The sequence below is a fragment of the Oncorhynchus nerka genome, linkage group LG18 (genome assembly GCF_034236695.1).
Source record: "Oncorhynchus nerka isolate Pitt River linkage group LG18, Oner_Uvic_2.0, whole genome shotgun sequence".
NCBI lineage: Eukaryota > Metazoa > Chordata > Actinopteri > Salmoniformes > Salmonidae > Oncorhynchus > Oncorhynchus nerka.
This window is the reverse complement of record NC_088413.1, coordinates 31,904,220-31,928,924: the sequence shown is the minus strand read 5'-3', so window position 1 is coordinate 31,928,924 and position 24,705 is coordinate 31,904,220. Positions and strand designations below refer to the sequence as shown.

The window sequence follows — 24,705 nt, the reverse complement described above, 5'->3', positions numbered from 1 at the left end:
ATTGCAAACATGTTTTGGAATATATTTATTATGTACAGGCTTCATTATTTTCACTCTGTCATTTAGGTTAGTGTTGTGGAGAAACTACAATGTTGTTGATCCATCCTCCGTTTTCTCCTATCACAGCCATTAAACTTTGTAATTGTTTTACAGTCACCATTGGCCTAATGGTGAAATTGGCAACCATTGGCCTCATGGAGCGGTTTCCTTCCTCTCCGGCAACTGAGTTAGGAAGGATGCCTGTGTCTTTGTAGTGATGGTGTATTGATACACCATCCAAAGTTTAATTAATAACTTCACCATGTCCAAAGGGATATTCAATGTCTGCTTTTTATTTTTTTTACCCATCTACCAATAGGTACCCTTATTTGCGAGGCATTGTAAAACCTCCGTGGTCTTTGTGGTTGAATCAGTGTTTGTTTGAAATTCACAGCTCAACTGAGGGACCTTACATATAATTGTATGTGTGGGGTACAGAGATGAGGTAGTCATTCAAAAAGTATGCTAAACACTATTATTGCACACTGAACATTCCTTATCTTCTTTGACAAGCAACTCCAGTGTAGATTTGGCCTTGTGTTTTAGGCTATTGTCCTGCTGAAAGGTGAAATCATCTCCCAGTGTCTGGTGAAAAGCAGACTGTACCAGGTTTTCCTCTAGGACTTTGCCTGTACTTAGCTCCGTTCCATTAATTTTTTTAATCCTGATAATTCCTAATTCCTGCAACTGAGTTAGGAAGAACACCTGTATCTTTGTAGTGACTGGGTGTATAGATTATTATTTTATAGGGCAAGGCAGCTCTAACCAACATCTCCAATCTCGTCATTAGCCTATTCACATACTTTTTCCAACCTACACTGTGATTGTTTAAATGATGTATTCAATATAGACAAGACAAATACAATCATTTGTGTGTTATTAGTTTAAGCACACTATATTTGTCTGATGTTGTGACTTAGATGAAGATCAGATTAAATTTGATAACCAATTTATGCATAAATCCAGGTCATTCCAAAGGGTTCACATACTTTTTCTTGCCACTGTATTGACTCAATACATTTCAGGTTTTTATTTTGTATTTATTTGTAAACATTTCTAAAAACATAATTCCACTTTAACATTATAGGGTAATGTGTGTAGTCCAGTGACACAAAATTCAGGCTGTAAAGGGGTGTGAATACTTTCTGAAGGCACTGTAGATAGAGGCAATGAAGGTGTTTTTCAAGGTTATTCTGCCATATAAATTCAAAGCTTTACCTTTCCACAGCAATAGTATTTTGTCAATCTTGGCTAGTTTCACATCTAAGTTCTCCTTTACAAGATCCTTCATTCTTTTGGAATGTGGATGCCAAGCATGTCCACTGGGCCATTGCTCCACTTCATTGGTACACAACAGGGCAAAAGATAGTTCTTAACTTTCTTAAGGAACCCACTCTCAAAAAGGTGTATTTCTCATAATTTGGTTTCAGACCCGATAAATTAGAAAAGTCATTCAAATCTTCAATAAGAGCAACTAGTGATGATTGTTGAGGCTGAAAGGCAAATGCTGTATCATCTGCATATAAGGACATTTTGGTTGTAATACCACTGATACACAGACCTATTATACTGAACAAAAATAAATGCAACAACTTCATGATTTTACTTAGTTACAGTTCATATAAGAACATCAGTCAATTGAAATAAATTCAATATGCCCGAATCTATGGATTTCACATGACTGGGCAGGGGCACAGCCATGGGTGGGCCTGGGGGGCATAGGCCCACCTACTGAGGACCCAGGTGCAGCCAATCAGAATGAGTTTATCCCTACAAAAGGGCTTTATTACAGACAGAAATACTCCTCAGTTTCATCAGCTGTCTGTGTGGCTGGTCTCAGGTGATCCCGCAGGTAAAGAAGACAGATGTGGAGATCCTGTACTGTCAAATTCTCTAAACAGACGTTGAAGGTGGCTTATGGTAGAGAAATGAACATTAGATTCTCTGGGAACAGCTCTGGTGGACATTCTTGCTGTCAGCATGCCAATTGTGCACACCTTCTATACTTGTGAAACCCGTGGCATTGTAATGTGTGACAAGACTGCACATTTTAGAGTGGCCTTTTATTGTCCCCAGCACAAGGTGCACCTGTGTGTAATAATCAGCTTCTTGATATTGGATTATCTTGGCAAAGGAAAAATACTCACTAGAGAGAAATAATATATTTTTGTGTATGGAACATTTCTGTGATCTTTTATTTCAGATCAACATGGGACCAACACTTTACATGTTGGGTTTATATTTTTGTTCAGCATATATTGGAATTGTTCCTGATTGGGATGGCCAGAATCTCGATAGCCAATAAGCAATAAATAAAGCGAAACTGGATCCCCTTGTCGGACCCTCTAAATAAATAAATACCCAATATTCACTACTTTACTCATCGGTTTCTGATATAAGACTCTAAATCATTGAATAAACGACGATCAAAAGCCTCCTCAAAATCTGCACCTGTCTTTTCTTCTATTTCACAATGTTCAATAGTTTACAAAAGATATTGACACCTGTGTAGCAACCCTAAATAAAGCCAGATTGCTCACTTTGTTTATTACTTTCTTCATTCTAAGTACTAAACATCTTGATAGAATATGGGTATCACAGCACAAAGTGAGGGGTCTTCAGTTTGAGGTGCACAGGGCTTATATAATGGCCATTTGCTTCCTGCTTCAATATTAATGTAATTAGCCCCTCTCTTTGGGATGTTGATCATTCCCCCTGTTCAAATGAAAAATGTAAGCAGGTGAGCAAAGGTTCTTAGTTTTCTGTAAAAATACCCTGTACCCCTCAATTGGCATACCGTCCAAGCCAGGAGATTTACCAGTTTGGAATGAGTTAATTGCCATTACTAGTTTATCGTCATTTGTATTTCTGTTAAGCTGCAATATGTAACTTTTTGGGTGACCCGACCAAGTTCACATAGAAAGCCAAGGTCTATCCTTTTCATCTCAGTATAGCTTGCCGTTAATATAGAGCTTGTCAACAACAATATAAGCACCAAGCCAAGTCTATCTTCCTTAAAGCTGCAATATGTAATATTTTGGGCGACCCAATCAAATTCATATAGAAATGTGCGTTATAGATCTGTCAATCTCATTGAACGCAAGTCTAAGAAGTCAGCAAGTCAGCCTCCAGTATTTATGCTGCAGTAGTTTATGTGTCGGGGGGCTAGGGTCAGTTTGTTATATCTGGAGTACTTCTCCTGTCCTATTCGGTGTCCTGTGAGAAACTAAGTGTGCGTTCTCTAATTCTCTCTTTCTTTCTCTCTCTCGGAGGACCTGAGCCCTAGGACCATGCCCCAGGACTACCTGACATGATGCCTCCTTGCTGTCCCCAGTCCACCTGGCCGTGCTGCTGCTCCAGTTTCAACTGTTCTGCCTTATTATTATTCGACCATGCTGGTCATTTATGAACATTTGAACATCTTGGCCATGTTCTGTTATAATCTCCACCCGGCACAGCCAGAAGAGGACTGGCCACCCCACATAGCCTGGTTCCTCTCTAGATTTCTTCCTAGGTTTTGGCCTTTCTAGGGAGTTTTTCCTAGCCACCGTGCTTCTACACCTGCATTGCTTGCTGTTTGTGGTTTTAGGCTGGGTTTCTGTACAGCACTTTGAGATATCAGCTGATGTAAGAAGGGCTATATAAATACATTTGATTTGATATTATTTCCAATGTATCGTCCATGTAAAAAAAACTCATTAGGATGAATAATATTTGACAAAATTCTATGCACAAAGCATTTAACAGTATAAGAGGTCTCCATTTTTAAAAAATGGACTGGATCTTTATATACAGTTGAAGTCGGAAGTTTACATACACCTTAGCCAAGTACATTTAAACTAAATTTTTCACAATTCCTGACATTTAATCCTGTCTTAGGTCAGTTAGGATCACCACTTTATTTTAAGAATGTGAAATGTTCACATACACTCAATTAGTATTTGGTTGCATTGCCTTTAAATTGCTTAACTTAGGTCAAATGTTTCGGGTAGCCTTCCACAAGCTTCCCACAATAAATTGGGTGAATTTTAGCCCATTCCTTCTGACAGAGTTGGTGTATCTGAGTCAGGTTTGTAGGCCTTTTTCAGTTTTCCCCACAAATTTTCTATAGGATTTTGGTCAGGGCTTTGTGATGGCCACTCCCAATACCTTGACTTTGTTGTCCTTAAGCCATTTTGCCACAACTTTGGAAGTATGCTTGGGGTCATTGTCCATTTGGAAGACCCATTTGCAACCAAGCTTTAACTTCCTGACTGATGTCTTGAGATGTTGCTTCAATATATCCACATAATTTCTCCTCTCTCATGATGCCATCTATTTTGTGAAGTGCACCAGTCCCTCCTGCAGCTAGGCACACCCAGAACATGATGCTGCCACCCCCGTGCTTCACGGTTGGGATGGTGTTCTTCGGCTTGCAAGCCTTCCCCTTTTTCCTCCAAACATAACAATGGTCATTATGGCCAAACAGTTCTATTTTTGTTTCATCAGACCAGAGGACATTTCTCCAAAAAGTACGATCTTTGTCCCTATGTGCAGTTGCAAACCGTAGTCTGGCTCTTTTATGGCGGTTTTGGAGCAGTGGCTTCTTCCTTGCTGAGTGGCCTTTCGGTATATGTCGATATAGGACTTGTTTTACTGTGGACATAGATACTTTTGTACCCGTTTCCTCCAGCATCTTCACAAGGTCCTTTGCTGTTGTTCTGGGATTGATTTGCACTTTTTGCACCAAAGTACATTCATCTCTAGGAGACAGAACACGTCTTCTTCCTGAGCAATGGTCTGCATGGTCCCATGGTGTTTATACTTGCGTACTATTGTTTGTACAGATGAACGTGGTACCTTCAGGTGTTTGGAAATTGCTCCCAATGATGAACCAGACTTGTGGAGGGCTACAACTTTGTTTCTGAGGTCTTGGCTGATTTCTTTTGATTTTCCCATGATGTCAAGCAAAGAGGCACTGAGTTTGAAGGTAGGCCTTGAAATACATCCACAGGTACACTTCCAATTGACTCAAATGATGTCAATTAGCCTATCAGAAGCTTCTAAAGCCATTACATAAACAGCTTGGAAAATTCCAGAAAATTAAGTGCACAGTCAGTTTAGTGTATGTAAACTTCTGACCCACTGGAATAGTGATAGTGAATTACAAGTAAAATAATCTGTCTGTAAACAATTGTTGGAAAATTTACTTGCCAAAACTATAGTTTGTTAACAAGGAATTTGTGGAGTGGTTGAAAAATGAGTTTTAATAACTCCAACATAAATGTAAACTTTTGATTTCAACTGTATATACACTGTGTACAAAACATTAGGACACTGCTTTTTCCATTGCATGACTGACCAGATGAAAGCTATTATCCCTTAATAATGTCACCTGTTAAATCCAAAATCAGTGTAGATGGAGGGGAGGAGACAGGTTAAAGAAGGATTTTTAATCATTGAGACATTTTTGTGTTCCATTCAGAGGGTGAATGGGCAGCATAAAAGATGTGTCTTTGAACAGGGTATGTTAGTAGGTGCCAGGCACACCGGTTTGAGTGTGTCAAGAACACTGCTGGGTTGTTCACGCTCAACAGTTAACCATGGGAATTAAGAATGGTCCACCACCCAAACGACATCCAGCCAACTTGACATAAATGTTGGAAGCATTGGAATCAACATGGGCCAGGATGCCTGTGGGATGTTTTCAAACCCTTGTAGTCCATACCCAACTAATTGAGGCTGTTCTGAGGGCCCAAGGGGATGCAACTCAATATTAGGAAGGTGTTCCTAATGTTTTGTACACTCAGTGTTTGTGTAGGGTTGGATGGTGCAATTGATGTGCCCCCCGAATTTGTGACAAAATGTGCAATTCACACTCCGATCTGTAAAAGGCAGCAGCAATAGGTTACGCCACGCAGCTTCTAGCCTACCGGAAACACATACGAAGAAGAAAGGGAAGTGAACAGTGACCAATAAACAATTTCCACGTTAGCATTTTTGTTGTTATTTAGACGTTTATTAACAACCTGTAACTCATACTATGACTCATTTAACTGCACAGCATCGAATACTTATCCCATGCGGTGTTTAATTCGCTCTACAGACAGAACGTGGTTGATAGATGTTATCTAGGTAACGCTAGCTAAGTTGCTAACAATGGCTAACTGTATGGTTTTTCACACTCAAATAGCCTCCATCATGGAGGTGCTAGCGAATGCAGCCGTGGCAGAGATCTGTAAACTCGTAGACGACGACTATGCAGTGTTTCGTTTGGAAATAACTCAAAGCCGGAAAGAAAACAGGGCATTGCGGAGGAAACTACTAGAACTGAAGGTGGCACGGGAGCGCGCAGAGAGGACAATGAGAGAGCGCGTCGTCGCCAGTCGTCCCAGTAGTGTCAAGATCCTCGACAGATACAGAGGAATGGCAAGAGGTACGTTTTGCTGCTTGGGCCTGTCGCGGATTATAAATTGCCCAGTGCCTGACGCCCTGTTACCCATAATTGGTTCTTGGTCAATTGTTGGATTGTATGCAATAATTCATCTGATTACTTAGCAATCTTGCGCAAAGGGACTATCATATTCTAAACACTGATTTACTGCATTGACTATTTACTCAAAAACAATGATGCATAATATATTGGTCAATACAATAAATGGTTTACCAGGAAGTTATGAGAAGTGTTGCCTTACATCCTTGCCAATTGTAGGCATTGTTAATAGTGTACAGTATAGCATTGACAGTAGTTAACCTAACCACCTCAATCACTTTCAGGTGAAGGACATCCCACTGGAGGCCAAAGGAGCTTTGTGAAGCCAGCGGGACACAATACATGGAGAGATGACCAAACAATCACTGTTGATGAGGGTGGTGGAACCTCAAACCAGCACGTTATTGTGATAGAGGTTAGTGTAAAAGTGTTTCATTACAAATTACAGTTACTTTGGAAATCAAATGTGGCCTCTTTGTCAGTAAGGCTCCCCTCACCTTTTCACTTGCTTACATGTACATCCTCATTTATCTGCCATAGGGGAACTTGTGAGACTTCCCTACAACATTGATATCCTTGTGTCAGTCTGCAGATGCAGAGGCTACAGGTCCTGGGGTCAAGCAGGAGAGGTCTGAAGGAGAGGAGGATCCATGGCACAGCAGAGACATCCAGACTGGAGTAGCTGGAGCACCCCCTGTTGCCACAGAGGACCCCACCACCGCCCCAGCACCGCCCAGGACCAGACGCAGCATCACGGAGGTCAGTGGAACGCAGAACGCCGTCCTCAAGTCAGAGACCAAGACTTTAACTGTAACACACAGGCTCTTAAACACAGGATCTGACCACAGATCAGACCCAGAGAGACTGGAGCTGGGGAGACTGGGCTGTCCTCCTGCTCCCGGCTCAGAGTTTTTACCGGTATTTCACCAGAGCCAGAGGATGGTTCATTCCCGTGGTGATAGTGATGTGTTAGACACTGGCGGTGATGATCCGTCTTATTCTTACGCTACAGAAATGGACCCTGGCAACATGCCCTTGGGTTTAGAGACACAGACTGATCTGTCTAGAGGGGACTGGACCCAGTACAATAGTAGTGTATACTCTGAAGGGCGCCTAGATAAAGAAGGGGAGGTTATAGTGGTAGATGAAGTGACGGTGAAAGTGGAGGGCGACGCTCCTTCCACATGGAATGCAGATAGTCACCTTGGAGATGGACACTCACAGGGCAGAGATTTCTTAGATTACAGGGAAAGCTTAGAGACTGATCTAAATATCACCACCCACTCCCCTTTACACTTGTTCGGGGATCACGACCCAGTGTCCACATCGATGGGGCCTTCCGATTCACACAGCCACGTCCTTTTCGATCAGGTATTGAACTCAAACGACAGGGCTAGAGTCCCGGCTCAGGGAGTGGGAGCCACATCAGGCAATAGTAAAGAGAAACGGTTCCTCTGCATGTTCTGTAACAAAGGCTTCAGTTGCCTCCAGAAGGTGGAGAGGCACCAGAGGGTCCACACAGGGGAGAAACCCTACAGCTGTACCCAGTGTGAGAAGAGGTTCTCCCGCCAGGACCATCTGAAGATGCACCTGAAAGTCCACACAGGAGAAAGACCGTTCGCCTGTACGCACTGTGGGAAGAGGTTCTCAGAGAGGAGATATCTCAGGATACACCAGCAGAAAAACCATTCCACTCTATAACATAAAATAAAGTAACCATTCCACACAATCCTCTGACTTTTAGATCAAACCCTGCATTCTTTTAAATGTCAGCAGAAAAGATCCACAGATTGTGTGATATTTAAGCCTAAAAAGTCTTTCATATTATTTGTTCTTTGTAAGCTATATGATGTTCAAACTTTCCCAAGGCAATTAGTGAGAAAATTAATTCAGTTTATCATGTTCATGCTGATTTCGTTGAGACTTGTGTAGTTTTCATATGGTGTATTTAACACTTGTTTGTTTAATAAACAAAAAATGTAACTTTTTATTCTAAGACTTTCATTGACTCTAGACCCACACACTAACAAAAACCTACAGTACATGTTAAAATAGTTTGTCAGATGACTTGACCCACATTGCCATATTTACAGTACCAGTCAAAAGTTGACACACCCACACATTCAAGGGTTTTCCCAATTTTTTTACTATTTTTTACATTGTTGAATAATAGTGAAGACAACTTTGAAATAACACATGGAATCATATAGTAACCAAGAGTGTTAAATAAATCTACATTTATTTTAGATTATTCAAAGTAACCACCCTTTGCCTTGATGACAGCTTTGCACACGCTTGGCATTCTCTCAACCAGCTTCACCTGGAATGCTTTTCCAACAGTCTTGAATGAGTTTCCACATATGCTGAGCACTTGTTGGCTGCTTTTCCTTCACTCTGCGGTCCAACTCATACCAAACCATCTCAATTGGGTTGAGGTTGGGTGACTGTGGAGGCCAGGTCATCTGATGCAGCACTCCATCACTCTCCTTGGTCAAATAGCCCTTACACAGCCTGGAGGTGTGTTCGGTCATTGTCCTGTTAAAAACAAATGATAGTCCCACTAAGCCCAAACGAGATGGAATGGCGTATCGCTGCAGAATGCTGTGGTAGCCATGCTGATTAAGTGTGCCTTTTTAATTCTAAATAAATCACAGTGTCACCAGCAAAGCACCATCACACCTCCTCCATGCTTCAGTGGGAACCTCACATGCAGACATCATCCGTCCACCTACACTGCGTCTCAAAGATACAGCAGTTGGAACCAAAGAGCTCATCAGACTCATCAGACCAAAGGACAGATTTCCACCGGTCTAATGTCCATTGCTCGTGTTTCTTGGCCCAAGCAATTCTTCTTATTGATGTCCTTTAGTATTGGTTTCTTGGCCATGAAGGCCGGATTCATGCAGTCTCCTCTGAACAGTTGATGTTGATGTGTCTGTTACTTGAACTCTGAAGCATTTATAAAATATATTTAGATTTGTTGAACACTTTTGGTTACTACATGATTTCATATGTTACTTTATAGTTGATGTCCTCACTATTATTCTACAACGTAGAAAAGAAAAACCCTTGAATGAGTAGGTATGTCCAAACTTTTGACTGGTACTGTATGTCCCCCGTGATGGGTTTAACAACAATGAAGTAATTCTGTAACCACAGTATAGGACTCAAACATAGTGGGGATGGGTAAACACTCCATATGGAAAGTGTGTTTTATCTGTGTGTACATGTACATACCTGAGGGAGTGTATGTATGTAATCTGTATAAGCTGTCTCTTCTAGGAGGAGGGCCCAGAGGTGCTGCTGGTTAAGGAGGAGGGGTGTGAGGAGGGTCTGGAAAACCCTGAGGTGACCATTGTCATGGAAGACAGCCAGACTACACCTCCTCCTGAACCCCCAGCTGAGCAGCACAGGACAACACACAGTCTCACAGAGGTAAGCCCACGGTAAACTAGTTTGAATGTTATTAGGTCAGTGCCTGTATCCACAAAGCCTTTCAGAGTAGGATTTCTGATCTAGGATTAGTTTAGCCTTTTAGATCATAATGACTAAGATTATATAGACAAGTGGGGACCTGATCCTCGATCAATACTCCCACTCTGAGACTGTTTATTGATAAGGACCCAGGACTTGATTAATTTTGCCTTAAGTGTGGGACCATGCCTTTTAATTATCAAACCAATAAAGAGTGTCAAGTAATCAATTCAACTAACACGTTTGTGTAGTATCACATCAATCCCTCATTGCCCAATCAGAAGATGCTCCATAGGTGGGTGCTCAAATCAGATCTCTTGGTCCAACATTATCACTCTATCTCTTACAGACAGTAGTCATAGAGGATGGGAAGCCTGATCTCCTGCTGGTCAAAGAGGAGACGATAGAGGATGGACCAGAGAGCATTGATCTGCTGAGTGGACTAAAGATGGGAGAGCAAGGTAAGAGAGAAATACATATAGCCTACATACAGTAGTAGATCTTCAATGGGAATAGTGATGTACCTGTTTTTTCTTCATTCATAAAATGAAATCAGTACAATGTATGTTTACATACTAAAACACACAATGTATGAACTTCACCAGGTAATTGACAAAAAATAACAGTTCTCTGCCATGTTTGTAAAGTCTATTTTGTAACTTTCAGGTGATTGGCTGGATGATAACAGAGGAGACTGGGCGGCCATCTTGGATTTCCAGACCCCGACCAGTGCAGCTAAGGTTCCAGGGAACAACATCACTGAGCAGGCCAGGACCAGTGACGACATAGTTGAGGTCAGTGTCCTCAACTCTGGGCTGGGGCACAACACTGTTAACCACAACCAGAAACCACAACAACACTGTTAACACAAAACAAACCAGAAACCACAACCAGAAACGGACAGTCGATCAAAAAACAGACTGACCTGCTTCTTCTAGTAACCCCTAACAGGTGCTGCCTTCAGCCTGCCTTTTATAGGATCTACCAAGTGGAATATGGACCCTGGGACAAAACAGACACTTCCTAGCCTTCATCCACCCTACACTTTCCGAATGTTAAACCAGACCTCAGACAATGTCAGTGCCTCAACATTAAATAGCCCATTGACAAATAACAGTAGTAGAGACAGAATCCGTAAAGGTGGCAGCGCCACAGAGAGGCGGTTCCCGTGTTCGTCCTGTGGGAAGGCCTTCAGTTTCCCCCAACAGGTGAAGAGTCACCAGAGGATTCACACCGGGGAGAAACCATTTGGTTGCCACCTGTGCCAGGGCAGTTTCTCCCAATCGTCCAGCCTGAAGAGGCACCAGGGGGTCCACACAGGGGAGAAATCCTACAGCTGCCCCCAGTGTGAGAAAAGGTTCTCCCACCAGCACCAGCTGAAGATGCACGTGAAGGTCCACACGGGAGACATGAACTAGTTAGTTTGTCGTCAATTAGTTTGGTTTTATAGGTATAGGGAAATGGATGAGGTGAAATGAGGAAAGAATGAGTATGATGAGGTAGAGTAGATGATATGGTGATGGTATCTATAAAAATTCTTCACTAATGAAAAGTTACAACCTTATCCTGTTTTTTGATGCTGGTGTTTTATAATGAGGAATTTATAGTGCCTTAATTCATGTTTACTTGACATAAAGTGGTGAAACTGAGTGTAATGTTTAACCTTTTCTATAGTATTCTAAAATTAATTTTATCATTGCGAGGGTACCAGATTTACAGAACATGTTAAGTGTTACCATAGTGAGAAAGTTATTCTACTTGTCACGTATCATTTTGTTGAAATTAAATAAAAAGCTGACTGACTTGGTTATTTATGGATCATTGCAGGGACTGAGTTTCCTTTATCTCAGTCGAACCAAAACAGTATACTTAAGTATTGAATCAACGCATGTGGAATTGTTTTTATAATAAACACCAATGGCTCTATATTGTTAGGTACAGTATTTCAATCAGTTTTAGAGATGTTTGACTGTGGTTACCATTTTATAATGTCATGTTTCTGTATGTACAGCAAAGAGTTTCTTATATAAACCTTTATGTTCTGTTCAATTTGTGTTTACAGTCTGCAGTCAATGAGGACCAGTTGATATCTGGTGTTGCTTTTGGGAGAGACTGGACTTCTGAGGTGCCTGGTCACAAACCCTGGCCCCGGATCAGAACCCTGGGTCCGGAGCCGTCACTCTTTCTTCCCGGGTTGAAACCAGGACAGAACCACAAGGGACAGAGACTCCACCACACAGAACACAACCAGTGGACAGGTGGACTGAATAACCTCAGTCCTGGTGGTCATCAGAGAGACAGAGGCTCCAGTCAGGGATCCAGTCTGCAGCCCAGACCCTTCTCTTCACAATCTCAGTGCAGGGATGATACAGGGCCTGGGGCTGATGGAGATAGACCCTCCTGTTCCTATGATACAAACACCACAGTATCCATGTTGAACAGAGCAAGTCACCCTGGGGTTCAGCCTTCACAGAGAGTGGTGGGAGAAACCCTGGGTGGTAGTCTATCAGCAGATCTGTCTTCTCCTTCAGGGTTTCATCTAATGCCTGGTGACTTGGTTCATAGAAGGTCTGGACCTGGATCTAGGCTTCCTCAGTTACTTCATGGTTACCCCACCAATACAGACAGGGTCAGAATGGGTGTTCATCACAAGAGGTATCTAGCTTATAACACAGCACACAATCCCAACAACACCCAACCAATGGCTAGGGGTCAAGGAGGGAGCTCAAACACTAACCACCTGAGGGCAGTGGCTCCTGCTTCTACCTCTGGTGTCATTGGGTCACAACGTGGGAGGCAGAGTATTAGGACGGATGCAGACAAGCCATACGCCTGCCCCATGTGTGGGAAGCGCTTCGCTGATGCAAATTATGTGAAGAGGCACCAGACCGTTCACACCAAGGAGAAGCCCTTCAAGTGCAAACTATGTTACAAGAGCTTCTCCTTCTTGACTAGCCTTATCAGACATAAGAGTGTCCACAAAGGGGAAAATCATAGCAGTGTGGCTTGAGAAGTACGCAGGGGATGTCTGGGAACTATTCTTTAGCTGAAATATAGTTCTCATGTGAAGTGTCTTGGGGTAAGAGGATAATTAATCACACACCCCTCATTAACTTGTAATTTAAAAACAGGCTTGTGTAAATATTTGTTTTTAGAGAGACAATGAACCTAGGCTAGAACAAAGACAGTTTAATATTTACCTTACTGAGGTAATGTAGATGGAATAAATTAATTCTACTTTTCTAAACAAGTCTGCTCTCAGCTTGAAAGATACAGTACTTCTCATAGGATATTTGATGTGTAACATAATAAGCAGTACCATACTTCCAAGAACAGCACGCATCCATTTTTCATTTAGCTTCACCTTTGAGCTATGATGCCAACCAATAACGAAGGTTACGTATGTAACCATGGTTATGTGAGCTATATGGATCACTCCAATATATTGGTATCACTACGTGGTAGAAGGATACATCCGAGATGAGGATTTACAGATTTATTCCGGTGTACGGCTGGGGTACGCCACTATATATAGACCCCATGGCAGCGACACACGTTCTCTACATAATTTGAGGCGCCACTAGCACCGTAGAGGATTGGAGTAACCCATATCGCTCACATAACCGTGGTTACATACATACCCTTTTATTTTTCACTATATTGGATCACTCCAATATATTGGTATACCCGTACCCGATTTAGTCGGTGCTAGAAGTACCTGGCCAGTCAGCGGCGAAGTCCCAGCGCCGGATCGAGATGCAAGAGCCGTCAATGTGGAAGGGGGGTCCCGGCAATGTCCCGGGACGAGGTGGCTACGCCGAGGACTGCTGTACAAACCACAGAGGGAGGTGCCACATTTACCCGATAGTACCTAGCAAAGGTGCGAGAGGAAGCCCAGCAGGCTGCAGCACAGATATCAGCGAGGGGCACTCCTCTCAGTAGAGCCCAGGACGCAGCCACACCTCGTGTTGATTGTGCCACCACAGATCCCAGCACTGGCCTGCCAGCCAGGCGGTATGCTGTCGTAATCGTGTCCACGATCCAGTGGAGAGAGCCTCTGCTTTGATAGCCCAGGCATCAGGACTCTCTTACCGTAGCAGACAAAGACCTGGTCTGTTGTTCACGCTGACCATATCCGCTCCTCATAGGCAGCCAGTGCCTGCACAGGGCACAGCATGCCGGAGGGAGGCCCTCCGGTTAGAAGCCAGTGTCCCTCCGCCACTGTCGGAGGGTCGTAAGCAGACAGGATAAAAGGGATGTCTGACAGAACCTTCGGGAGAAATGAAGAGTTGGGGCAAAGAGATATACTTCTTCCACCGGGGTCCATCCGGTAGCAATCAGAACTTACCGAAAGAGCATGGAGCTCACCCTCTTCATGGAAGTAATCGCTACCAAGAAAGCCACCTTCATAGAGAGGTGGTTTCAGGGTGGCAGACTCCCAACAGTTCAAAGGAGGCTTTGCCAAAGTTGCCAAGACCACATCCAGATCCCAGCTCACCATTGAGAGGGTCCTAGCTGGACGCAGGTGGCAAACCCTCTTCATAAAACTGGAGACCAAGGTATGGCACCCCACTGGCCTGTCCATCCACCCCACATGGCAGGCAGATATAGCAGCCAAATACCCTCAGTGTAGAGACTGCCAAGCCCTCATCCAAACCAGACTGCAGGTATTGGAGGACTTACCGCACCATGCATGACTCGGGCACAACCTCAACTCGGGCACAACCTCAATACCAGTGCACCAAGAGCAGAACAACCGCCAGCGCAACTGGCATGCTGCGGTTGTAGCCGGTGCCCTTGCCCGTCTGTGCTGACCAGCTCCCGGCGGCACATCCTCCGCATCTCCCCACCTGAGAGAAAGGAGCGACAGCGCCACCTCAACAATGCCCTGAGGCACTGTGCAGTGGCGCTTCGGGTGCAGCCAGTGTGAGATGAACCACCATTGAAGAGGCCGGATTTGAAGCAGGCCCAGGGGAATCAGCAACAAGGCCGCCGTCAGCAAGCCCAACAGGCGTTGGCAGGTCAAAGCGGATTCTACCCACCCCTGCCAAATGTGGTTGAGGCAAGATATGTTCGCCTGAAGCCTTCTGGAGGGCAGGCGTGCTCATGAGGAATGAGTCCAGCTCCAAGACAATGAAGGCCACCCTCTGGGTTGGCGTCAGATGACTCTTGTCATTTACAGTAATGCCCAGCCCGCCGATGTGGGTCAGGAGCATGTCTGTGTGACAGGACCTGGGTCCAGACAACTGTCCAGATAATTGAGGATCAACAATCCTCGGGACTTGAGAGGTGCCAGGTCAGCATCCATGAACTTTGTGGAAGTGCGGGGTGCCAAGGAGAGCCCAAAGGGAAGATCCTGAATTCGTAAGCTGTCCCTTCAAAAGTGAATTGGAGGTACTGCCATGTGGCCAGCTGCAAACAGCCAGTGAGTTTACTTCCACGCAAGATATTAATACACTTATTATTATTAATACATTTACACATATTACACTTACCAGTGACTTACCAAGCGAACTTCAGGAAGTTTGTACCTCAAACCATATGAACGTCTGCCGAGAAAATGAAAGAGAACGTGTGTCGCGGCCTTGGGGTCTATATATAGGGGCGGACCCCAGCCTTGACACAGGTGTACACCGGAGTAAATCTGTAAATCCTCGCCTTGGATGTATCCCTCTGTTGCAGAGTGATACCAATATATCGGAGTGATTCAATATAGTGAAACATAGCAGGGTATTGCGGAGTAAACTACAGCTGCTGGAACTGAAGGTGGCACGGGAGCAGAGGACAATGCAAGAGCCCGTCATCCCAGTAGTGTCAAGATCCTAGGTATCTCCTCCAATACCGAGGAGTGGAATGGCCAGAGCTTCGCACATTTTGCGGAAGGCCGAGTCTGACTTGCCATTTCCACTAGTTACCACAATCACAAAGTAAATATTGTAACAATTTATAAACACAATAATGTGCTTTTTGACCTTCATTTCCGGTTAGGTTAGGTTAGGTTTAGGTTTAAAATCACATTTTAAGAAGATACATTGTAGAAATAGGATGGGGGGGGTTAAGACTTTGTGGCTGTGGTAACTAGTGACGACCAGGTTGCGGGGCCTCTTGCGCATGTGTGACTTGCATGGATCCATGAGCACAAAACATGTGACGTTCATAGGAGCATGTCAAATGAAAACGGTCTATATTTTTCTGAAATGAAAGCATATATACATGTTCAATAATTTTCCAACCTCAAAATGTTGAATAAACAAAAGCTTTGATTTCTTGTCAAACAGATGGATAAGGGGCCTTAGAAAATGTCTACCAGAATGTCTTAAAAGGTATTAGAAATACATCAAAACACAATGATGTTGAAGACCCATTCCAACATTGCCTTGTGGATTGAAATTCCATTACCAAAAACCCACATCTTTAAGATATTCTCTCCCTCATGAGGAGAGAGGATCAAATAAAAGTTCAGATGTAATAAGTGAAGGTAGACCTATCAATTAGTTATTGTTTTTACTGATATCAATTTTGTTTCTGAATTATTAAGTGATTAAAACTCAATATATAAAATCACTAATGGAATTTCGTCAATTGAATTGGCTGCAATGAGAAATCCTACTGGTCACAAACCACAGTTGAGTCACCTGCTACTGTCCTCCCCAGTGACATACTGTTATGTTCAGCTGATAACTGTTTTCTTTCTCTTTCTGTCACCTGGTGGTCAAAGTAAGTGTGTGAATAGTCTGGACAGCCCCTCCCTCTCTCTTTTTTTCTCTCTCCAATTAATGTCACCCCTCCTGGCTCTTACTGACACCTACCCATGAGCCCCATCTTTCCATTTATTGTAACCAGCTTGCTCACTCACTGAGCACAGACTGACCAGATGTTTACATTTATTCTGTCTGCCCTGGCATTGATTTCGAAGTCCACAGACGCCAGTTTATGTTCCTGTCCGGACCAGCCTTTATTTTAATGTCCGTAGACGTCTGGACCGCCCTTCATTTTTCCAAACATTGACGTTCATGATTGGTTCAGATTTTGTCCCATCCGGACCAATTCTGAACCAGTCACAGACGTCTATGTTTCACATGTTTGGACAGTACAGTAGAGCACAGTAAATACAAGTAGAGTATAGTTCAGTACAGTCCTGTACTGTTGAGTAGAATAGAGTGGAGTAGAGTTCAGAGTTGAGTACACTAATGTACTGTACTCTATTGAGCTCTACTGTGCTGTACTTTGATGTTCAAACTTGTGAAACATAGAGGTCAATAGCTGGTTCAGATTTGATCTGGACTGGACCAACCAAATTTGGTCTTGGTTTATGGCGGAGCTCATTAAAATAATGTATGTAGAATAATACCCAAATATGCAAAGGAGGATATTGCTTATTTCTATCTTAGTGTACCAATTTATTATACATCACCATGAAGAGAATTACATTCATATCAATAAATAAGCATTTCTGTATAGCTAGTAGAGGGACTCATGATGAAATTAATTTACCGTAATTCTGTTACCGGGTATAAATCCACTTCACTTACTGTAGTTCAAAAACTTAAATATTTTTTTCTCAACTCAAGGTGTCATGTCATAGCTGACACCACATTCTTTCTGCAGACATCTTTGAATCTTAGCAGATATTTATGATTTTGGAAAACGTGGTCACAAACTGAGAGAGATTTTCCCAAAATTATTTTACTTAACTTTTCATCTGCACAGTTCCTCCAGTAAATGTGTTTTTGTACAAATGTTCCTATACATTGTTAAAAGTAGGCCTTATGCATAGAGTTGTATGGTTTGTTAAACTGTTCAATCAATGGTTTTCGTTTGGCATACATTTTCGGGGAAAATTCTAAGTCTCAGCGCAATTCCATTACCATGGAATTCCCATTTGTTAACCACATATGGTTAACCAGAATTGGGTCTTGGTCAGTTTTTGGAGAGTATGCAATAATTCCCCTGATTACTTAGCTAACTTGCACAAAGACACAATCATATTCTAACCACATTCTTGATTTACTTGCATTTCCTATTATTTACTAATAGAAAACAATATGATGCATAGAACATAATCAATCGATATATGAATAGTATATCAAGAAGTTATGCGAAGTGTTACCTTACATCCTTGCCAATTCTAGACAGTGTCAAATAAGTGTGCAATATAACTTTGAGCACTGACAGTAGTGTCGTGCCTTTACTGTGATTAAATGAGATTACATTTTCAAATCGATTACCTAATGTTTAATTATTTGATTAAATTAATCAGGCAATAACTAACTCATTAGGAATCCGGGGCACCACGGAAGCATTAGTTTAAAAAGAGCAGCTATCTTCCGAATCCACAGATCTGATGATATTTTATATCAATAGCAGTCAATCATTAATTATTCTTTACCTTCTATCAGTCTCATCTGAACGTAGTAAAATTATTTTTAAAAAAAATCTGCACGAACCCTAGTATAAATTATGAATCAGCAACATACAAATTGGCTTAATTATTTATTTACTAACTAACTAAAAAAATCACAGAATACATAACAAACAAACAGTAGATATTGGTTACTAACAATGATAGAAAAGTCCCTAGTGGGCTAAGCCGATATGACGGCTAGACAAAGGGAAGGGAGTGTGGACTGAGAGAGCGAGAAAGACAACATGGATTCAGGACATGAAGTTGAAGTCAAAGTCTTTCGTGGTTGTAGGTGGTTAGAATGGATTCTTCAGAGTACCATTCCGAAATATTCTCATAAATCGCTGTTTCTGCAGTTGTCTGTATCCTCGTCCTAGATTTACGTAATTTCTGGCTGCAGACTAGTAATTATACGTCTAAGATTTGCTCTTATTCTGTAGGAATCGATAGTATCAGAGTTGAACCATTTCCAGCCATGTAGCCAATACTCCACGAGGTATAATCTTGTCCTTTGGTAGAGTTGTAAATTTAAACCACTTCACACACCAGCGTCACCCAGCATTTTGGTTTTAGAAATTCAACCATTTGCAACCTTAGTTTACACCTGTGTTTGCGTGGTCTGGTGTGAATCTCATCAGGAGTGGGTTTTATACGTTTCAGTAAAAAAGGGCGGTTCCATGAAGCCTAATGTGATGTCTGGGCTCACGGGGGTGTGGCCACTGACTAGTTCATCTTCATATGAAAATCCACACTCTCATTCAGAAGGTTATCACATTACATCTTTAAACATGAAACTATTTGTGAAATCACATACATTTCACAATATTTAGATGTAATCCTGACAGCTGGGAAATGTACACCTTAAGAGATACTGTTATGTGTGTTTCCTGTCCTTTATGAGATCACCAAATGAAACACACTCAACATAACTGTCCCTTAAGTCCCACATTTTCAAAAGTAGAAAGAATGTTTAATTCTCCCATTTTGGGGATTTAGGAGTTTGGCCAAGTGAAGTCCTTTGTTCTCTCTCTGTGCTCTCTCCCTCTCTTTCTGCATGACCAGGGGGAGAGCGTGCTGATGAGGGGAGTGGAACCTCACACCAGCACATTATCATGATAGAGGTTTGTGTAATAGCATTACATCAAAATGACCGTACATCAAATGTGGCCAGTTTTTTTCAGAAAGGCTCCCCTCAGCTATTCACTTGCTTAAATGTACATCCTTAAATGTACATTTCTGCCATAGGGGAGCTTGTGAGACTTACTACAACTCATGTACCGGTAATAACATCCTCTCTTCTTGTCAGTTTGCAGTTGCAGGTCCTGGAGGATCGTCTCTGGTCAAGCAGGAGAGGACTGAAGGAGAGACATCCAGACTGAAGCTGCTGAAGCGCACCCTGTAGCCACGGAAGACCTCACCAGCACCGCCCAGGACCCGACGGGGCATCGCAGCATTTCTCCTCCTCCTCCTAAACATGTCTGTCCTCACTCGCTCTCGCATCATTAACTCCACAACTGCTAGTAAATTCACGAATGCTTTTCTATCCCTTAACACTGATCCTGTTATTTTCTTCACACCGATGATTTGGTGAACAGTTTCAATGACATACTGTATGTCAGGCTGCTTTAGACTCAGTTATAACTAAGAATAAATTGTCTGCCAATGTCTCACCCAGGTTAAATGAACACACTCGTGGTTGAAAAAAATGAAATTAGAAAGGCTGAACATAAATGGAAGACCTGCAAACTTCAAGTATTCTATGAGATAATGAAGGATCTGATAAGAAATTATAATGTTGCTCTTATGCTACTTCTCTACACTGAACTACTTCTCTACCTTGATCTACTTCTCAACCCGGATCTCTAAGAACTCCCACAACTTGAAAATTCTGTTTAAGACAATTGAGCGTGTTGTTGGTGTCCCTCAGGGGTCCTAATCCAGGCACTTGTCATCTCCCGTCTGGATTACTGCAACTCGCTGTTGGCTGGGCTCCCTGCCTGTGCCATTAAACCCCTACAACTCATCCAGAACGCCGCAGCCCGTCTGGTGTTCAACCTTCCCAAGTTCTCTCACGTCACCCCGCTCCTCCGCTCTCTCCACTGGCTTCCAGTTGAAGCTCGCATCCGCTACAAGACCATGGTGCTTGCCTACGGAGCTGTGAGGGGAACGGCACCTCAGTACCTCCAGGCTCTGATCAGGCCCTACACCCAAACAAGGGCACTGCGTTCATCCACCTCTGGCCTGCTCGCCTCCCTACCACTGAGGAAGTACAGTTCCCGCTCAGCCCAGTCAAAACTGTTCGCTGCTCTGGCCCCCCAATGGTGGAACAAACTCCCTCACGACGCCAGGACAGCGGAGTCAATCACCACCTTCCGGAGACACCTGAAACCCCACCTCTTTAAGGAATACCTAGGATAGGATAAAGTAATCCCTCTCACCCCCTTAAAAGATTTAGATGCACTACTGTTCCACTGGATGTCATAAGGTGAATGCACCAATTTGTAAGTCGCTCTGGATAAGAGCATCTGCTAAATGACTTAAATGTTAAATGTAATTCTGGGCCCCATCCTTTTTTCCCGGTATATGCTTTCCCTTGGTGACATCACCCGCAATCATAACATTCAGTTTCACTGCTATGCGGATGACACGCAGCTCTATTTACCAATCAGACACAGTGACCAAGCTAGCGTAGCTACCCTTCACAGGTCTCTTGCTGACATCAAATGTTGGATGTTTGACAATTTTTCTCCGGATTAATGATTTCTTTTTTTTTTATCTGAGTGTGTTGTATTTGACCCCCACCTTGCTAGAACTCAGATTGTACAGTGCCTTGCGAAAGTATTCGGCCCCCTTGAACTTTGCGACCTTTTGCCACATTTCAGGCTTCAAACATAAAGATATAAAACTGTATTTTTTTGTGTAGAATCAACAACAAGTGGGACACAATCATGAAGTGGAATGACATTTATTGGATATTTCAAACTTTTTTAACAAATCAAAAACTGAAAAATTGGGTGTGCAAAATTATTCAGCCCCTTTACTTTCAGTGCAGCAAACTCTCTCCAGAAGTTCAGTGAGGATCTCTGAATGATCCAATGTTGACCTAAATGACTAATGATGATAAATACAATCCACTTGTGTGTAATCAAGTCTCCGTATAAATGCACCTGCACTGTGATAGTCTCAGAGGTCCGTTAAAAGCGCAGAGAGCATCATGAAGAACAAGGATCACACCAGGCAGGTCCGAGATACTGTTGTGAAGAAGTTTAAAGCCGGATTTGGATACAAAAAGATTTCCCAAGCTTTAAACATCCCAAGGAGCACTGTGCAAGCGATAATATTGAAATGGAAGGAGTATCAGACCACTGCAAATCTACCAAGACCTGGCCGTCCCTCTAAACTTTCAGCTCATACAAGGAGAAGACTGATCAGAGATGCAGCCAAGAGGCCCATGATCACTCTGGATGAACTGCAGAGATCTACAGCTGAGGTGGGAGACTGTCCATAGGACAACAATCAGTCGTATATTGCACAAATCTGGCCTTTATTTTAGAATGGCCAAGTCAAAGTCCAGACCTGAATCCAATCGAGAATCTGTGGAAAGAACTGAAAACTGCTGTTCACAAATGCTCTCCATACAACCTCACTGAGCTCGAGCTGTTTTGCAAGGAGGAATGGGGAAAAAATTCAGTCTCTCGATGTGCAAAACTGATAGAGACATACCCCAAGCGACTTACAGCTGTAATCGCAGCAAAAGGTGTCGCTACAAAGTATTAACTTAAGGGGGCTGAATAATTTTGCACGCCCAATTTTTCAGTTTTTGATTTGTTAAAAAAGTTTGAAATATCCAATAAATGTTGTTCCACTTCATGATTGTGTCCCACTTGTTGTTGATTCTTCACAAAAATACAGTTTTATATCTTTATGTTTGAAGCCTGAAATGTGGCAAAAGGTCGCAAAGTTCAAGGGGGCCGAATACTTTCGCAAGGCACTGTAGATATTGGTCATTTATCCACAAATGTAAAGCCTATGGCCTTAAACCTTGATGTCTTCTTTGGCCCTGACCTAAACCTTAATCTGCATGTAAAAAGAATGTGTAAATTTCTGCTTTTATCATCTAAGAAATATAGCTAAAGTCAAGTCTTTTATCTCAGTCACTGATCTGGAGAAACTTATAAATGCCCTTATTTCCTCAAGACTAGATAATATACAGTACCAGTCAAAAGTTTGGACAAAGCTACTCATTCAAGGGGTTTTCTTTATTTGTACTATTTTCTACATTGTAGAATAATAGTGAAGATATCAAAACTATGAAATAACACATTTGGAATCATGTAGTAATCAAAGAAGTGTTAAACAGATCAAAATATATTTAGCCACTCTTTGCCTTGATGACAAGTGGAAACTGTTAAAGACCTAGAGAATAAACCCTCCTCCTTAATGTTGATGATTGTTACTGTCAAGAAGCACATAGCTGAGCTCTTTAATCACCACTTCATTAAGTCAGGATTCCTATTTGACTCAGCCATGCCTCCCTCCCCATCCAACATTTCCCACCCCTTCTAATGCGACTATCCCCAATGCTTCTCCCTCTTTTTCCCCTGCCCCGCTACAAAGTTTCTCCCTGCAGGCAGTCACAGAGTCCGAGGTGCTAAAGGAGCTCCTTGAACTTGACCCCCCAAAAAACCTCTGGGTCAGATGGTTTAGACCCTTTCTTCTTTAAGGTTGCTGCCCCTATCATTGCCAAGCCTATCTCCAACCTTTTTAACCTGTCTCTCCTTTCTGGGGAGGTTCCCATTGCTTGGAATGCAGCCACAGTTCGTCCTTCATTTAAAGGGGGAGATCAAGCTGATCCTAACTGTTATAGGCCTATTTTGATTTTGCCCTGTTTATCAAAAGAGTTGGAAAAACTTGTCAATAATCAACTGACTGGCTTTCTTGATGTCTATAGTATTCTCTCGGGTATGCAATCTGGTTTCTGCTCAGGTTATGGATGTGTCACTACAACCTTAAAAGGTCCTCAACGATGTCACCATTGCCCTTGATTCTAAGTAATACTGCTATTTTTATTGACTTGGCCAAAGCCGGCTAAGGAGTATTGGTGTCTCTGAGGGGTCTTTGGCCTGGTTTGCTAACTACCTATCGCAAAGAGTGCAGTGTATAAAGTCAGAAAAACTGCTGTCTCAGCCACTGCCTGTCACGCTCTTCTAAATTTATATCAACAACATAGTTCAGGCAGTAGGAAGCTCTCTCATTCATTTATATGCAGATGATAGTCTTATACTCAGCTGGCCCCTCCCCAGATTTTGTGTTAAATGGTCTACAACAAAGCTTTCTTAGTGTCTGTTAAAGGAATTAAATTGCTCTATGTTTTAATACCCAATTAAAATGAAACACTCTGTCATTTCATAAGGATTTGTAAGACCCTTATTCTATAATAATAGACAGAGCCCAGTCTTAAAGTCAAACAGCAGAGTTTATTCACGAGAGTACTGAATACGATATAGTTTACCACAGGTTATAAACTGAAAATTACGTCATTAGTTTCAACACCATCCCGTGTCATCTCCGTTCCAGTACAAAGGCTGTATCTCAAGCCTTCCCACATCCGTCTCACTACCAATTTAATATAATTTACGACTGAGCCAAGGTTTTCCGGTGTAGTTAAGCATTCTAGCCAGTCTGAGGAACAGACCTACCAAGGAACAGACCGTCATTGTTCTAATCCTTGATTCATTCACACACTTTATATTCAGTACTAAGATTAAGAAAGAAAATTCATACATATACAGTAACATAATAGTATTCTGATTAGTACATATACAGTAACATAATAGTATTCGGATTAGTACATATTCAGGAACATAATAGTATTCTGATTAGTCAGTCCTGATTGAAATGTATACATAATTAGTCATCATTGATAAAAATTCCCTTAACAGTGTCCAACACGCTTTCACTACCCTTAACCTTGTTCTGAACATCTCCCCTTTAAATGTGGTTTGGTAAGAAGAATGCTCCTCTTCCCACAGGTGTTATTACTACCTCTGAGGGTTTAGAGCATGAGGTAGTCACCTCATACAAGTACTTGGGAGTATGGCTAGATGGTGCACTGTCCTTCTCTCAGCACATATCAAAGCTGGAGGCTAAAGTTAAATCTAGACTTGGTTTCCTATATCGTAATCGCTCCTCTTTCAACACAGCTGCCAAACTAACCCTGATTCAGATGACCATCCAACCCATGCTAGATTACGGAGACATAATTTATAGATCGGCAGGTAATCTTTCGGCCATCAGATTTGCCACCAATGCTCCT

The 24,705-nt window shown here is 42.4% G+C and overlaps 1 protein-coding gene across 1 annotated transcript; it reads left to right on the top strand.

The window, feature by feature from the left end:
* Positions 1 to 4,968: 4,968 nt before the first annotated feature.
* Positions 4,969 to 16,830, top strand: LOC115146732 (zinc finger protein 768-like). The gene is made up of 7 exons (XM_065003999.1): positions 4,969 to 6,454; positions 6,796 to 6,926; positions 7,097 to 7,270; positions 9,794 to 9,946; positions 10,335 to 10,446; positions 10,652 to 10,779; positions 12,048 to 16,830. Exons 1-7 carry the CDS (start codon positions 6,178 to 6,180, stop codon positions 12,993 to 12,995), a joined length of 1,923 nt encoding a protein of 640 aa, XP_064860071.1. The 5' UTR covers positions 4,969 to 6,177; the 3' UTR covers positions 12,996 to 16,830.
* The last annotated feature ends 7,875 nt before the right edge of the window (positions 16,831 to 24,705 follow it).